The sequence below is a fragment of the Ursus arctos genome, unplaced genomic scaffold, assembly GCF_023065955.2.
Source record: "Ursus arctos isolate Adak ecotype North America unplaced genomic scaffold, UrsArc2.0 scaffold_21, whole genome shotgun sequence".
Lineage (NCBI taxonomy): Eukaryota > Metazoa > Chordata > Mammalia > Carnivora > Ursidae > Ursus > Ursus arctos.
Window position 1 is genome coordinate 8,563,490 of NW_026622886.1, and position 17,634 is coordinate 8,581,123.

Sequence of the window (17,634 nt, forward strand, 5' to 3'; positions counted from 1 at the left end):
CCTTACTGCACAGCTCAAAGATCATTTAGACCAAGTGAGAGCAGTGGTCCTCCGTGATTTATCACCAACCCCAAAGTGTTGGACTAACATCACAAAACAGTCTCCCCTCGATGCTGCAGGATGAGAAAGTCATGTCCGGCTCTCAAGAGACATCACTGTATTCTGGGAGCTACAACCAGAGAACCAGCTGTCAGAGCCAAGTGTCTTCCTGCCATACTCCCGACATGCGCCTGTGTTTGGTTAAAAGGAGACGGGACACAAGGGAATACTACTCAGCAATGAAAAGGATCAGGCTCTTGATACCTGTAACAGCCTTGGACGGACCTCAAGGGCATTGTGCGGAGTGAAGCAAGCCACTTGCTGTACAGTTTCACTCATAGAATGTTCTTAGAATGATAAACCTAAGAGGTGGAACCCAGGTCTGTGGCTGCCAGGGCTGGGATCGTATGAGGGGAGGAAGGGCGTGGGAGTGGCTAGGAAGGGGGCGCACACAGACACCTTTGTGGTGTGGAGCACTGACTGGGGTGGTGGTAAAATAGATCTCTACCTGTGACAAAATGGCACCGTACTAGACACACGTATTGTGCTGATGTCAATTTCCTCGTTTCGATACCGTACTAGAGACACTTCAGATGCCATCATTGGGGGGGAAGTGGGTGAAGGGTACAAGGACCTCTCTGTACTATCTTCACAACTTCCTGTGAATCTGTATTTAAAAATGACAAGCAAAAAGAACAAAACGAAAAGGAGATGGTGGTCACGAGGCTATGATGTGGTGAGATACAGCCTCGTCATAAAACATCCATGGAGCCTTGTTGTAAGGCTTTTATTTGATTTCTGGCCTCTTTCACTGAACACATCATTGTACACTGAGGTTCCTTTACCTAAGTCCTCCCGGATGCAATCCGGAATGTTCTATCGCACTAAATGGTGTTACTGCAAGGTTCTAATACATGAGTGTAACAAGAGGAGTGTGACATGTTGCGTGTACGTGCACAGAACAGTAGCTCAGAAAGGCTTTCATTTAGAGTAGGTCCAGAGTGGAGAAGGGGCCCGGCCAAGGTCACCAACAGCGGATGGCAGCAACAGGACCTGGTGGGATCTGGTGCCCAGCCTGGAGCCCCTCCATTCTGCCACCCGCCAATTCTCCTGGCGGCTCTTCATCCCAGAGTTTTGAGGTGGCATTAAAATTCAGAACTCATCCGAGGTTAACTCTGAAAGCAACATCCAAAGAACGCATCAATGCCATCAGGGCATCTCTTTTAATTGCCTATTCACGCAGACAGATTGTCTTTTCATATTCGGAGCTAAACTTGGAGGCATGTCCTTTCATAGGGCACTCATTACCCCACTGCCTCATCAGTAATGGGAACTAATGTGCAACGTGATTGCTGAGTACGAGTTCTATTTTTTCCTACCAAGCAGGAAGTTTAAAATCTGCTGGCTTATTTTTAAAGAGGGTGAAAAAATAGGCATCCTACCAGCTTCCCAATGGTCCTGTCCAAAGACACATGCTGCTTTACCCATGGCATTGGCCAGGTTGGGAGGGACACGGGCGGGGTGAAGTTTCACCAGGGAGATTTCTCGGTGGAGGGGTGGGGGATGAGTGTCCACACATTCGAGTGGCAGGAAAGGACGTGGGCTAGCTGCCACCTTGTTGAGGACAGCGATCCTGGCATTTTCTGGAGTTGACTTTTGGTGTTTGTTTCCCCTGGGGATTTGTGACTACCTGCCTCCTTTTCAGTCATGGACCCCAGCCCTGGACTGAGGGTCGACCCAGTGGGTCTGTCCCTGGTTGGTCATTTGTGGGGCCTTGGACTCAACGTCATGAGTCACAAATGTGAGTCTCACGTTCCTGAGTAGACGAGGAGTTTGGGAGAACGAATCCCTGCAACTCTATTACTTAGCAAATACAGTAATAACGTGAAAGTATTTTTAGTACTTACATTTAGTATTTATATGAAATATGTACAGTACTTCTAGGAAGGAAAATCTAGTTGAACTTGGCTTCCATTGACTTAAACATTTTTTTTTATTTTTATTTTTTAAGATTTTATTTATTTGAGGGAGAGTGAGAGAGGGAGAGCACAAGAGGGGGGGGGTCAGAGGGAGAAGCAGACTCCCTGCTGAGCAGGGAGCCCGATATGGGACTCGACCCTGGGACTCCAGGATCATGACCTGAGCCAGAGGCAGTCGCTTAACCAACTGAGCCACCCAGGCGCCCCGACTTAAACATTTCTTGATCACCGACTCTGTGAGACACCGCGCTAGGAACTAGGATTGCAATAGGGCGTTTTGGGAGAATTTCTCCACATCTCCTGGAACAAGCAGCACAACCCTAGAGGTCACAAACCACCCTGGGAATGGCTGGGGTAGAAAGTTCTAGAAATGAAGGGTAGGGGATGGGCACAGAGGAGGGCACTTGAGGTAATGAGCCCTGGGTATTACATGCAACTGATGAACCACTAAACTGTACCTCTGGAGGTAATAATACACTATGTTTAACTAAATTGAATTTAAATAAAAATAATTATAATAAAAAAAAGTGAAGGGCAGAATTGTTAACCTTCCCTTCCTTGTGTGAATCGTCAGGTTCTCCTTCCCACTGCTTGGTCTTACAAGTTTGGAAGTGCCTTTCTCTGCTACTAACTGTGTGGGACCTTGTACAAAACACCTTGCTTCATCTTCCCCACAATGCTGTTAGCTAGTTACATTTACACCAATTCTGCAGAAGAGAAAAATGAAAACTAGATTTTGTGAATGACTTGTCCAATGTCTCAGGGCTAGTCAGGGGCTGTATTGGCTCGGATATGTGAAAGTTTCCAGACATGCTTGCGGCCCGAAGCCTGGCAATGGCTGTGTGTCTCCCTGGCTTGAACCCTCAAGCCAAGAAGCCCAAGAAACCGTCTTGCAGGGTGTCTGGTAGGGCCAGTCGGAGAGGGAGTCAGAGGCGGTGGGGTGTGGATCCTTCTGCGTCCATTTGTCTGTCACTCAAGCTAGGGACTGCAAAGTGAGGGGTGGAGGGAGTGAGCGCGGAATTTGAAGACCAGGAACCCAGGCCTAGTGAAATAGATTATCTCCAACGGCTGTGTGGGATCCTCGCCCCTTTATCCAGCCCGCCTGTGCGGCTGCCCGAGGCTCGTGCAACACGGCGGCGCAGTAACGGACCAGGTGGGATGAAACAAGGCCCAGCTGCACTAACAACTCGGGCCTCGGGCTTCACGGGAAAGAACAACGCGAGCTGCAGAAATGGAATCACAGAACCAAAGAATCGCAGAAGCCCCTCCATCCCCCCAGCCCTTGCGGGGTGGCTACACGGTCTTCCAGCTTCTGCCTCCCGTGATGGGAGCTCACACCTTGATCCCCATTTTGGGTGGGAATCTCTTTTCTGGGAAGCATGGATGACATTTAAATACCGGATATATAAGACCAATCGCACATGGGCATTTTGGGGGCCTTTGTGTTTACTCAGGTGGCTGCCTGCACATGCTCCTTCCAGTTCCTCCAAGCAGGGGGGGGAGGGAGCTTTGTGGCAGGCAGGTGGGCTCAGCCCTCTCCCCTCAAGCTGCTAAGGGCCTCAGAGGCTCCAGGCTTCGCTAAGGACCCAACGACAAAGCGCGCCCCCCCCCCCCAGTCAGAGATGTAAATGGCAAGCGGGTTGCATACACTTTATCTTTGCAAGAAGAATAAATCAAACGGCGTACTCACCCTGAGGCCACACAGAGGAGGCTGCACAGTCAGAAATAAATCGACCTTCTGTTCTCCAGGCCTGGCTCAGAGTTCGGCCCCCGGCACGCAGACGCTTCGGTAGCTCCTTAAAGAAACAGAGCTTGCCTGCTAAGCAGGGCCGAGGGGCTGGGATGCCGGCTGTCTACCGGGCCTCCCTGGCCCAGGCCCCCTTGCCCTGGCTTCCTGTGGGCCTTGTGGATGAGCCAGGGGTATCAGTCTCCACCCAGAGCCAGGCTGGGCCAGAGCGGACCAGGTGGGGCCTTGGTTTGATCTCAGCGATGAGGATACCCCAGAAGAGAGCTGCTTGTCCCTCTGTGACCCCCCCCCCCCCAAGAATGCTGCCGCCTCCCACAAGCTTCAGGTCAGGCTGGCCCTCGGGAGGAGACAGGCCATGTGGGGGGAACTTCTTTTTCTCCATCTCCCCACCCCCCAGAAAGCTTCCTCAAGGCACACAAGTGACAGCCAGAACTGAACCCTCTGCGGGCCAATTAGCTGCATTAGGGCCAGCGGCCGAGGTGGTGGTGCCGGCGAATCCTCCAAGGGGGGGGGGCACCCAGAGATGTATGCCGACCGGGGGGACTCGGGCCTGCGCGGTCAACCGCTGCTCGACAGAGCGGACAGGTGGCGGCCCCTGCCAACGACACGAGCCCCTCTTTCACCTGGTGTCTTCATTTTCCTCGACACTTTTCCGTGGGGCCACATTTTCCAGTCTTTCAACTGAACGAGTTCTCAGGCCCCACCTGCCGGGTACAGAGCTCACTTGTACCAGACACAGGACGAGCGGCTTGGGAAAATCATTTAATGACAGAAAGCGCACACCGAACATAACAGAAGCCCGTCGGGAGTTGCCACTGTACAAATCGAAGGCCAGAGGCCCCAAACTAGCATAAGACATTCGCAGGGAAATCAGTCGTGGTGAAGGGGACATCACAAGCATTTCTGAGGACACAGAGGAGGCAGGAGGCGGCGGTGACTCACGCACGGGCTCTGTAGCTTCTAGAATGTGGCCTCCATCTGATGGCAGGGCCTGGGGAGGTTTGCAAATGACCAAGTAGGAGAGAGGCCTCGTGAATCCAAATCACTTCAGGGCCAGGGCTGCAGGCAGACGCGGCCCAGCGCTCCATGGGTCACACCCATGTAACTTGGCATTAGTCCTCTGGACGGTGGCTCAGGGAGCAAGGATGACGGGTGACAGCAGCTCCTCTAGAGTCTGGGGTCTGTGCACAACTTCCCAAAGGCATGCTAGGAAAGAGGTTTACCAATGAAACTGCCAATCCCAAAGGGTGAAAGTCATTCTCGTTTCTAGCTAGGTTTCAAATTAAAGGACAAGAAAAAAAAAAGGCAGCAACTCAAAAATTACTTGGAACATTGTGGCACTTCAGCGATCTCTTTTGCTTATAATACACGGCAGAGCAACACGGAACCCCGTCGATATAAACTTTCATTATAGATAATCCTGTACATTCTCGGAATACAGAAAGAATCCTTCCTATCATACATGTTTCATCTTTAAAAATAATCTAACATAGTCATAGTCTCTGGCTAGTAACAAACTATTAACATCTTCTGAGAATACAGAGAAAACTTTGGGATGAATAGTAAATTCTCTGACGTGCGCCCTCCCCACCCCCATCAGCATCATCTATGAACACATTTCTGCAAAAGCATCTCAGAATCATTGTTAAAGGAAAGGAGTATGTTACAGTTCTCACCAAATGGATTTTTAGCAGGAAGTGATGGAACATTTTTACCTTGGCAAAAACGAAGCACAAACGTAACATTTCACTGGTTCGGGCCCATGCAAATGCACGTTTTGTTATGTAGGGGTGTTTTATTCTCACCCCGAAATCACGATTAGCATGCATGTTGTTTTCAACTATCGAGTTAGAGATAATTATTGGCAGTGCACCTCATTTGTGTAACCATGATCACTAAGGCAAGATTATTATTTTACCTTGTAGAGAATATCAGCAATATCTTGTCTGATGCGTGTTTATACAGTATAGACCTGCAACTTACTGTTTTAAAAAAACAAAAAACCAAAACTCAAAACACAGATTCCTAAACACAATTCAATTGAAAATGAACTGTTAAGCTTTTAGAAATAGATTTTAAACTACAAGGCTGCCCTGTTTTTTTGTTTTGTTATGAACATTTTAAAAAGTTCCCACCCCTAAAAATTTGCCGAATTATTTCTTCGCTATTGGTAACAGTCTCGCGAATGTGCTACCATGGCTGACTCTCCCTGAACTGCAGTGACGAAGGTCCTTCATGGGAACATGACGCTCGTCAGGGTCAGACCAGCTACGTTCTCCAGCTGTCAACCGGCAACCCAAACGACCTTTAGTCCTCAATTCATCCATTGGACGGTGGTCCCGGCGGCGGGTGTTTGACCACCCCAGGGGTGCTTTCCTATGGGCTTGGCTTGGCTGCCCCGGGTTGACCTTCGAGCTCTGGACCCCGCAGCCATGTGATCTGCAGACCAATGGCATGTCCTTTGTTTTTCAACAGGAACGCACGGGAGCTGAAATTGCTTATTCGAGAGCAGCTGAGGCAGTAGAGGCAGCTCCTTGGCCTCGCCAAAAACAGACGCCAGTGAACTTGGTATGTGTTCGTGTGAAGCCAACGCAGCAGCAGGATCTGGAAAGTCCCCGGGGACCGTTCCCTGCCCTGGACGTTTCATACGACAGAACCTTTGGAAGAGGACAAGTGGATTGACTGAATCCTGATGGCCAACGTCCTCTGTAAGTCCTGGAGCACATCCGGGCCCGTCCCTTCGCCATTTTTGTCATAGAGGAGCTGCCTGAAGGCTTCGTTTTCGATGAGGACCATCATGTTTTTGAGAAAGTAGCCTTCGCAGTATGCTGAGAGCTCTGTGACTCCAAGAAACTGTGGAGACAGACAGGAAGCAGAAGGTTATGTTTCTGAAATGCACCTGGCTGCCTGCCTACCTAATAATGGCGAACACCCAGGCAGGTAGATCGACGACAGCAATGGCCCTGATTCTCTGCCCTTGGCTGTGTTCACCTAGAGAGCTGGAGTTCATTTCTGCTTGGCCTTGTGACTTCCTCAGGCCAACAGCAGGTGGGGGACGCGAGAGCCGCCAATCCCGAGCTGGCTTTAAGGGGCCAGGTGTGGACTTCGCGCTCTTGCTCAGAACCCAGCCTCTGCCGCGAGAACAAGCCCAGGCAAGCCTGCCTGAAGGGTGAGCGGCTCCAGGAAACTGAGAGGAGACAGTGACAGAGCCCAGCCAGGGTCACCAAAGCCAAGCACAGCTGACCAGCCAGCTGACTTCAGAAGCAAGGCCCGTGGAGACCAGAAGCAACTTCCAGCTGTCCCGTCGACCCATGTGCCGAAGAAGGGCTTAGTGGTGTAACCCCTGGGTTTTGCGTCTCTTTGTTGTACTGTAGCTACTGCATATGAATGGGGCTGCAGACACGGCTCTAAGCTCTTCGAGGATTAAGCCATTTGATTCTCACAGCAATCCCGAGTGGGCACTGACTACCTATGCCCTGGATTTAGGGCAGTGGTTTCTCAACCAGGGGTGATTTTGCCTCCCAGGGGACATCTGGAAAAGCCTGGAGGCAGTTTGGTTGTCACAACTGGGTGGTGGCGGTGATGTGTGTACTACTGCCAGCTAATGGGTGGAGGCCAGGGCGCCGTGAAAGCTCCCACGATGCACAGGCAGCCCCTGCAGCAAAGAATCCTGCAGCTCGAGCCGCCGGTGCCGAGGTTGAGAAAGCCATCAAGAGACGGGGTTCCTCACAGACTAAGCCAAGGGGGAAGGGATTATGGTGACTTAGCTCAGAGGCCAAGCGGGCGGCTTGGCAGATGGCAGACACTTAGTATTTGTTGAATGTATGAGCGAACAGTTAACTAACAGAGTAATGGACTCACAGCGAACATTTACGGAGAGCTTACAACGCACCAGGAACCTTGCGAGGCGCCCCGAGAGCATCATCTCATTTAATCCTCAACTTTCCTGGAGGCAGGCGTGTTACCACCTCCAATTTACAGACGAGGAAACAGACAAGAGTAACTTACAAAAAAATCACGCGGTGCATCCAGGGCAGAACCAGGAACGGGACCCTGGTAATTCAAGTCCTTAAGGCTGTGTGCTTAACCACCAAGACACTGCCTCCAGCCTGACACCATTACTCAGTATCTAGCCTCTTGCGTGTGCCTGGTGGAGGGACTCGTGTTTGAGGCACAGAAGTAAATGTGGATATGTGGGTTGGCTGTCTTCAGACCTTTTCTACAGTTCCCAAAGCTTGTGAGTCTTCCTATCGCAATGAAGAAGTTGTTATGTGCTCTTTGAGATGACATCCTGGTGCTTTATTTAGATGCCGAATTATCTAAACCATCTAAATGCTGAATCACCCTTCTGAACCCCCTAATATCCTGTCGTTTAAACTAGAGATGCACGTTCAGTTGTCAGATGTGGGACGCTGCAATGATCATGAGGCAGTGCCAACAGGGTTTCGGTAGAATGAGCTGGAACACTTGGATTCAAGTGGGGGCTCCCCCACCTTCCCGAATGTGTGACCAGGGCTGGGTCACTAGGCCCCTAGCTTGGGTTCATCATGTGAATTAGGACACCTGCATCCCAGACCTGTTGGGATGATTAATGGCACGATTCCGTCATTTGTCACACTTAGAAGAGGAAGGTTAGGAATGTAGCTAAGGGAGGGGCCTCTGGGATCTTCCCTTCCTCCCTCACTCCCTTCCTTCCTTTCTTTTTTCAGATTTACGACTTTCGCCATCAGCTGTTGGGCAAGTATATCGTCTCTCTTTGCCTCGAAATTCCTATCCATAAAATGGGGATGATAATACCTCCCTTATAGTCTGTTGTTGAAATTAAATGAGAACGCACAGAGCATCAGAGTAATGGTCAATCATAGTCAGCACTCAATGCTAGTTATCACTGTAAATGTAAATTATCACTCTCCCTCTCACCAACTGGTATCCAGTGACCCACGTGGACAAAGTAGGTGGCCAGGATGGAATAAAGGGAACTGACAGTATCTATAGAAACTAGCCCAGGGGCACCTGGGTGGCTCAGCTGGTTGGGCATCTGACTCTTGGTTTTGGCTCAGGTCATGATCTCAGCATTGTGGGACTGAGCCCCACATCAGGCTCCATGCTCAGCGGGGAACCCGCTTGAAGATTCTCTCCCTCTGCCCCTTCCCCCACTCTCTCAGATAAATAAAAATAAATGTTAAAAAAAAAAAAAAAAGAACCTAGCCCAACTAACCAGCCCTTAGAAGGACAAAGCGTGTAACCATGAACTCACGGATGCTATGTGCTAATTCACTGAGCCAAGGGCCACTGCATGCATAAAAACCCAGTGCAACCTTGTGCAAGTCAAATCAGTCTTCTGTGCCTCAGTTTCCCCAGCTATAAAATGAAAGTGAACCAGAGGCACCAGGTAATTATGTGGTGTCTGAGAGATCCAGAAGATGTGGGGAGGCTTATCAGGTGAGAGGGCTTGTTACCACCCAATTTCACACAGTATCCTGGGGCTGGGAGAGAGCGTAGGAATGCTTTCATTCTTTCAATATGAACCCTGCCCTTAGAGTCACAGAGTACAAGCCCTCACTGTACAGGTGGGGAAACTGAGGCTCAGAATTGCCTATCTTTGATTCGGTGGACACAAAGACCACCCCCCTTTACCACACCTGGCCATTCACTTTGTATATGGATGTCACTCATCATAAATCAGTGTAAGTGGAGGACAATGAATACTTACATTTATATTTGGTGATATTTATTCAATGGTGACTACAAGTCAGACCTTTGACTACCTCCACACGGCTAATTACTGACAGAACTAGGGTGGGAACTCTCATCTCCTAGACCAATGGTTGACACACTGCAGGCCTGTGGGCAAAATCTGGCCCCCTACCTGCTTTTGTAAATAAAGTTTTATTAGAACACAACCACGTCCATCATTTACATATTGTCTGTGGCTGCTTCTGCAGGACCGCGGCCCAGCTGAGGAGGTACGACAGCAACCGTATGGCTTGTGGGGAACTATTTACCTGGCCCTCCACAGAAAAAGTTTCCTGACCCCTGTCCCGAGACTATAATTTTTCAAGGGCAGAGACTACGTCTTATTAATTTCTTATTATATTCTGATGACTACAGTTCCTGGTAAACAGTGGGCGCTCAATAAACAGTAATGAACGAATCCCCTGCTTTCCAAACCTGTGTTCTTTCTAGCACAGGGCACTGTTGAGCTTAGTGCACTAGCTTCGATTCAATTCGATGAACCAGTCCATTCTTTTTCCCAGGTGGACAGATACCTCAAAGGGGCCATCGGTAGCTCCAGGGCCCCCTTTGTTTTTAAGATTTTGTTTATTTATTTGTCAGAGCGCGAGTGCATAAGCAGGGGGAGTGGCAGGCAGAGGGAGAAGTAGGCTCCCATGCAGGGCTCGATCCCAGGACCCCGGGATCATGAGCTGAGCTGAAGGCAGATGCTTCACCGACTGAGCCACCCAGGCGTCCCTCTAGGGCCCCTCTTCCATGACTGAACAGTTTGGAACAGCTTTGCTGGGGAAAAAAGATGGCTAAGCCATGCATTTATGGGACGGGTTTCTCATCTGTATGCAATTCCACGGCCGCCTCAGTTCGATGTCATACAGAGGTGATGCTGCCAAAGGCTTGTTGACATTTGGGGCATTGTTATCAGCGTGTAAACGCCTGTGTTTCCTGGGGTTCCAAACCGACAGTTGATTTCTCTCTTTTCCATCTTTTACTAAACTAGCCTCCATTTGCAGTACAGCCTGCCAGGAATAGAACCCACAGGGCCTGTGATCATTAGTGGTCGTGCAGTATGCATAGCACAGGGGACGCAGCACATAGCAAGGGCAGGGCTGGCTGGCTTTGCCGTGTCCTTCATGCAAATATCACGAAGGGCAGACTTTTGCATTGGAAACACACCAGGATGTGGCCTGGGGGCCGTGGCAGCGGCTGGTGTCTAAAAGGCAAAGCTCTGGCTGCAAAGGTGTGTACACAGGCAGGCAGTTCCCCGCCGCAGGCATTCGATCCTGTAGCACGCACCATTCCCAGCCTGGGCTCACACGCATCCGGCTGCATTATTAAATACGAGAGCTACGGAAGCTGCCTGCCAAGGAGCCTGGTGTGATTAAAATGGATCGCTGTCAAGATGACAGGCCACGGCAAGGCCACTTGTGGATGCTGGGCTCACAGGGCGCTCTGAGCGTCCATGGCCAAGGGAGGGGGAAGGACCACAAGACTCATAATAACCAGGCTCTGCTCTTGGGTAGAGAGCAGCCTCTGGATGCTTTCCTGCAAGGTCATCAGTTTAAGATTAAAAAAAAAAAAAAAAAAAAGTGCTGTGTCCTGAGAAACCAGAGTTTGGTAAAACTTACTTCACTTAACCAAAATACCGCATGTGTGTGTGTGTGTGTGTGTGTGTGTGTGTGTGTGTGTGCGTGTGCAGGAAGTAGCCTGCAGTTGTTGATTTACTGATCTACCAATTCTGATTTACCAATCAGAAGATCTTTTCTGTGTATCAACAATTATTGCACATATTTCAAACACTTATTAGGCCCGACAGTAAACAAAAGGTTAAGAGTCTGTGCTTTGGAGTAAGACAAATCTAGGTTTACACTTCTGGGTCTATACCCCAAAGAACTGAAAGCAGAGACTTGAACAGGTATTTGCCGCCCCCCAATGCTCACAGCAGCATTAACCACAGCAGCCGAAGGGTGGGGACCACCTCAGTGTCCATGGACGGGTGAATGGATAGACACAAGGTGGTCTCCCCATACAAGGAAATATTATTCAGCTTTAAAAAGAAATGAAATGGGGCGCCCAGGTGGCTCAGTCGTTAGGCATCTGCCTTCGGCCCAGGTCATGATCCCAGGGTCCTGGGATCGAGTGCCCACATCGGGGGGCCTGTTTCTCCCTCTTCCCCTCCCCTGCTGCTTGTGTGTACGCTCTCTCAAATAAATAAAATCTTAAAAAAAATTAAAAATAAAAATAAATGAAATTCTGACACGTGCTACAGCATGGATGAACCTTGAGGGCACCGTGCTAACGGAAATAAGCCAGTCACAAAGGGCCAATACTCTATGATTTCGCCTACATAAGGTCCCTAGAGGAGTCAAATTCATAGAGAGAGAAGGTTACGTGGTGGTTTCAGGGGCTGAGGGGAGAGGGAAATGGGGAGTTAGTGTGTTGGAGGTACAGAGTTTCAGTTTGGGAAGATAAAAAGTTCCGGAGACGGAGGGTGCTGACGGTTGATTAGCAGTGTGAATGTGCTCAATGCCCCTGAAATGTATGCTTAGAAATGGTTAAGATGGCAAATTTCATGTTATGTGCATTTACCACAATAAAAAAAATATCTCCATAGCTGTGTGACCTTAAGCAAGTTACTTCACCTCTCTGTGCCTCAGTTCCCTTATTATGACATGGGACTAATGATAGCTTTTATCTAAAGGGGTTGCAGTGAGGGTTAAAAAAGAAGGTGTGACAAGGCTCTTAGCACGGGGCCTGCACGCTAAAAGGGACTGTTGAGTGTTGGTGTAAGACAGAAAATATCTCAAAGGCAGCCTGAGTTTTCACAATGAGCAGTGAGAGCGTAATTCATGTCAGTTGTCACTCTACAGTGCTGTGGATGTGGGAGATGTGTGCTGAGCTCCAGTCACACAAAAGAAGACTTTTTTGTTTTAATTCCCCATCTCCACTCATTTCATTGTTTCTCCCTAGCAAATGCTAATGTGCCTGTCCTCAGTGCTTGGGACCAAATGAAGTGGCACAGGGACAAAGTATTTGAATTCTCTTGGTTCCAGTATCCCCACATGGGACATGAACTGGATGAAGTCTGTGGTCCCCCAAAACTGGCATCAAGACAGGCCTTAGGGCTTAAGTCACAACAGCAACCCTAAGGAGCTTGTTAAAAATACAGATTCCTGGGGCGCCTGGGTGGCTCCCTCGGTTAAGCGCCCGACTCTTGATTTTGGCTCAGGTCATGATCTCTTGGTCATGAGATCGAGCCCCACATTGGGCGCCGCACTCAGCTCAGAGTCTGTTTCAGATTCTTTCTCCCCCTCCCCTCCCCCCCAGTCACGTGCTCTTTCACTCTGAGATAAATAAATAAAATCTTAAAAAAAAATACAGATTCTTGACCCCTGACTGCAGAGACCATTGTGGGGGTGGGGTGGGGGCTCTACCCCTGGTGGGGTAGATTCAGGACTCAGGACTCTCCCCAGGTGATTCTGATTAGGTGTTGGGTCCACCTGACCAGGAGGACCTCCTTGGGGGCCTCCAGGGCTGTTCTCAACCTTGGCCATATCTGAAATCACCTGGGAAGCTCTGGAAAATAACTTTTCCCAGGCTGCACCCCCAGAGGCAGATTTAATTGGTCTTTGGCCCCAGGCAAAGGGATTTTAAGGGGGCGCCCAGGTGATTCTACGTGTAGTCAGTTCTAGAACCGTGGTGCTCACCCTTGAGCACGCACCAGTCACCTGGAGCACTTGCAAAGCCATGGACAGTGGGCCTCTCCCCCAGAGTTTCTGGTTCGGGAGGTCTGGGATGGGGCTCTAGAATATACATTTCTAACAAGTTCCCTGAAGTGGCTGATGTTTCTGGACTGGAGAACACACTCGGAGAAACACTACTGCAGAACCTTGCTACTCTAGGTGTGGCTTAGACAAGCCGCAGAGGCTTCACCTGGGAGCGTGTTGGAAACGCAGATGCCAGGGCCCACCGTGATTGGAGTGCACGTTTGCGTTTGGGAGGCACTGTTTGAGAAACAACTCTGCCTTTGAAACTCCGAGCTCCAGCTTTCGCTGTATTCTGGACGGGTGAACTGAAGGGCAAAGCATCTTTTCTAGAGCGGGAGGCCAAGCGGGGGGCGGGGTTGGGGGGGAATGCAGGCAGCCCCGCCCGTGGGCACGCCAGCACCAGCTCTCTGCTCTGACTCTGTGAAGGAAAAGCCCGAGCCCGATCAGTGCACGCACGGCGCATGCTCCGGGCAGCGCGGGCGGGATTGGTTACCTTGGCGTGATTGTAAATATCCACACAGTTGTCAGTGTTAATGCTCTTTGCGCAGATAATCTCACAGTGTCGCTGCAAAGCCTCCAGCTGGAAAAATTTAGCGGCAGACAGAAGCTAAAAATCATAAAAAGAGCCTGTTAGAGGTTGGGAGGTGGACATACAGGGATGACAGTAGTGGGGAAAATCCTCCTCCTCCACAGAGATGGCCCAAGGAGAAGGGTGGGTCCGTCACTTTAAAGCACAAAGGAAACCCTAGAAACTAAGACACAGGGATAGAACTCTGTTGTGGGGGAAGATGGCCGAGGGGAGGGGGCTGAAGGGAGTCAGATTCCCCCGTCTGTTCTAGCGGGAGGTCAAGCAAAAATGCTTACAGTTGCTATGTCCAGAAATAAGGGTGAATGCCATTAGTTAGCAAGACAGACATGGATGCAGCTCACTCCCTCTGTTCATTCAGGTGTCCACACAAACGTCACCTGAGAGACGCCTCCCCCGCCTCAGGTCACCTCCCTCTGTCACCGTCTGGCTTCCTTACCCAGCCTCAGTCGCCCTCCGAGCCCTCCTCTCACCAGACGCCTGTCGCCCTCAGAGAGCCCGCGAGGGCAGGGGTCTCTGTCCTGTCGTATCACTGCGGTAGCCTGGCCCCTGAGGTTCAAAGGGGGCTGCCTTTGTGGGGAAAGGATGGGGGCGGGGGCGGGGTGAGCTGCTTGTTGGTGACAAGCTCTCCTGCGTTATTTACATGAGTTCCATGTGTGTTCCTTATTTCGATTTTAAAATAAAAACAAATGTGACAAAAGACCCCGAGTCCTCAGATGGTAGCTTGGTCTGCAGGGGGAGAAGCGTCAGAGGTGCGGTCCAGAGAGACGAGAGAGGAACTGTGGGTGGGTGGGTACGTGGGGGGCGATGACCATGGAAGGGTTTGCAGAGTCCGAAGGGCAGGATAAATGGGTCACACAGTGAATACACAGCCCTTATGCCACTCCCCAGGTGCCAGGCACTGTTCTAGGCACCTTATTATATAATCTTACAATCTTAAAAACCCAGTGAGCTAGATCTTGTTATTCCCATTTCCAGGTAAGGAAACTGGGGCTCAGAGAGGTTAAATAATGTCCAAGATCACACAGCTCAGGAGGGGCAGAACCTGGATTGAAACCCCTTTTGGTCTAGAGTCTGTGTTTTAACCACTGTGTGGCGTCATCTTTTGAAGGACTGACAGCACCCTGACATCTCTAATCAACCAGGCGCCCTGGACTTCGGTCACCTGAATGGGATCCTGGCTCCTTGGGATTATTGGAGTGATTTTGGCTTCTGGTTCAAAGCTCCCAGCTTTGAGTAGGAAAACCGACAAGGGCTCCACTCTGAGGAAGGAGCAGGGACTCTGGGGCAGAAGGGAGCAGAAACAAGGTCCCTGGACTCAAGGGGAGGACAGGGTTGAGGGGAGGTAGACAGCAGATGGGAAGAGGGGAGCCAAGGAGCCTCGGGAAGGAGGGACGGTCACCCTGAGCCTTTATGATAGGCTCCTGGCATCCGCATCAGTGGGCACACTGTGATTTGAGGACTGTGTTCCGGTGACAGAAGTCACCAAGGATAGCTCCTGATGATATCTGCGCCCCAGCTGCGCCTAGAGCTAGCCTCAGCCTCCTCAGTAAACTTCCTTTACCCCGCCCCCAAAGCCAAGTAAAATGGGAATTTGCAGAGCTGCTAGCAAGCACCCCGGCCCTCCGGGAAGGGGCTCTGCTGAGAAGTCCTCGGGAGGTCCAAGGAGGCAGGCAGGACCCCAAAGCCTGCACCCAAGTGAAAACCCAACACAGGGCCCCCCCCCAGACACCGCCAACACATGCCGACGACCTGAGTTTACAGAGATGCCACCCACCAGACAAAATGACAGGTGCCTCACCTCCATTATCTCGTTGTTTTTAATGAGCAGGGACTCTGGGCCACCGTAGTAGAGATACTGCATGACCAGCTGGAAGAAAGGACACAGAGAGCAAAGCGTCATTCCAGGGTCGGCCAGCGCACAGACACAGTCCTCCTAGAGCCGGGCAGTCTGTCCATCCCTCTAGAACATCTGCTCCCGCTGGATCGCTGCCTTATGGGAGAAGTCCCACCTAGGACACTTCTCCTAGTTGGATCATTTTCCTTGTCGCGTGCTGCCATTTGTCTCCGCGTGGTTCTGCTGGGTTCCAGGTGCGCCCCCAGGGCTGCGTGAAACGATCCTGAGCTCTGCCCTCCGTCTATTAGATGGGAACCTTAGCTTTCCCCTCCCACTTCCCACCCCATCCAGCTGCCCCCAAACCCTGGGCTTAAAGAAACTATACCAGCGGCCCTTCCCCTCCGGGAGCTTGGTCCAGTTTGACTAGAAGATTCTTACTTAAATCCCAGAGAGGGACTCTGGGCTACCACGGGACCACCTGCTCCTTTTTACAACTCAACAAGATCTGGGATGAAGCCGTTAGGGGTCTGGGGTTTCAGTGTTTCCTTCAGTGTTTCCAAACCAGGCTGCTTGGACTGTTCACATGATTCAGGACGCCTGAACAGTGTGCCAAGTCCCAGAGCTTTGGGCTCCCTGCCCTCGGGCTGCCTCCATTTCCGATCAGGCTCTGCCACTTAAACGCTGGGTGACCTGAATTAGGTTAGGCTCTCTGTGCCTCAGTTTCATCACCTGTGGAGTGGGGATGACATTACCTATCTCATGTGATGAGGATTATACGACACGGAACAGGCCTAGCAAGGGCCTGGGCTGTGGCAAGAACTCAGTAGATGTTAGCTCTTTGATTTTTCTGAGGTGGAAACACCTTTTCCCAGTAGCGCTTCTGCCACATACTGCCATGTTTTCACTCAGGCCATTCGAGGCCCTTTGTGACTGATCTCAGTCTACCTTTTGCATGCGTGTTTACAAGTCATAGTCTTAAAAATACGTTTACAGCTTTACTGAGATACATTTCACATAATGCAAACTGCTTCTGTTTAAAGTGTCCGGATCAGTCGTTTTAGTGGATTCACGATGTTGTGGGACCATCACCACTGTCTAATTTTAGAACATTTCCAACACCCCCAGGAGAAACCCTGTACCCACTACCAACCGTTCCCGTCTCCTCCTGGGCAGGTCCTGACAACCACAGTGGACGTGCCTGCTCTGGACATTTCATCTGAATGGAATCCTACAACACGTGCTCTTTTGTCCGGCTGCGGTCACTTTGCGTCCTATTTTCAAGGTTCACTCTTGCTGTCACAGATCTCTCCTCATTCTTGTTTATTGCCAAACAATGTACCACATTTCGTGCATCCGTTCATCAGCCCAGGGACACTGGGATTGTTTCCACTTTTTTGCTCTTAGGAATCCGGCTGCTATGGGTCAATTTAGTTTTTCAGATCTCATCTGCCATTTTGCCCTTCTCTCTCCTTCTAATCTTGGCAACATCTGCCTTTTATACTCTGACCACTCCCAACCACTTGCCTTTAACCGAACCTACCACCTGTTCCCTCTGCGTGGATGCCCTTTCCTTCTTCTACACCTGTTGAACTCGCCCCCTCTGTTGGGATCTAGCTCAGTGGTCACCTCGGTGAAGCCTTGTCAGATCTCCTAGCTGCAACCCCAGGCTGGGCAGCACTTCATCCACGACGGCAGTGTGACTTCCCGCTAGCGCTCGAGGGCACAGGCGGGGGCCGTCCCTCTCTGCGTTCCGTGCCTAGCACAGTGCCTGCTCTCAGCAAGCATACTTGAACAGAAACACGAGCCCTCGCCTTCCCTTTTGTGTTTGAGTCTCCCATGTGCTGACTTTGGGCTTTTGTGATGACCGCCTGTCGCAGAGATGGCGGTGTGTTGATGGTGGTGGCTGAGACTTTGTGAACGGATCACACAGCCTCGTGTCCCCTCCCCTC

General features: G+C 50.6%; 1 protein-coding gene across 3 annotated transcripts in view; it reads right to left on the minus strand.

The window, feature by feature from the left end:
• Window positions 1-4,513: 4,513 nt before the first annotated feature.
• Window positions 4,514-17,634, minus strand: part of ABTB3 (ankyrin repeat and BTB domain containing 3) — a 299,729-nt gene continuing 286,608 nt past the window's right edge. For all 3 annotated transcript variants that reach the window (XM_044384463.3, XM_026499737.4, XM_044384464.3), the window contains 3 exons: window positions 15,650-15,718; window positions 13,756-13,869; window positions 4,514-6,618 (listed from right to left, as the gene is read on the minus strand). In XM_044384463.3, coding sequence (XP_044240398.1) covers window positions 6,409-6,618; window positions 13,756-13,869; window positions 15,650-15,718 — 393 coding nt within the window. In that variant the 3' untranslated portion in view covers window positions 4,514-6,408. The remainder of the gene's footprint in view (window positions 6,619-13,755; window positions 13,870-15,649; window positions 15,719-17,634) is intronic.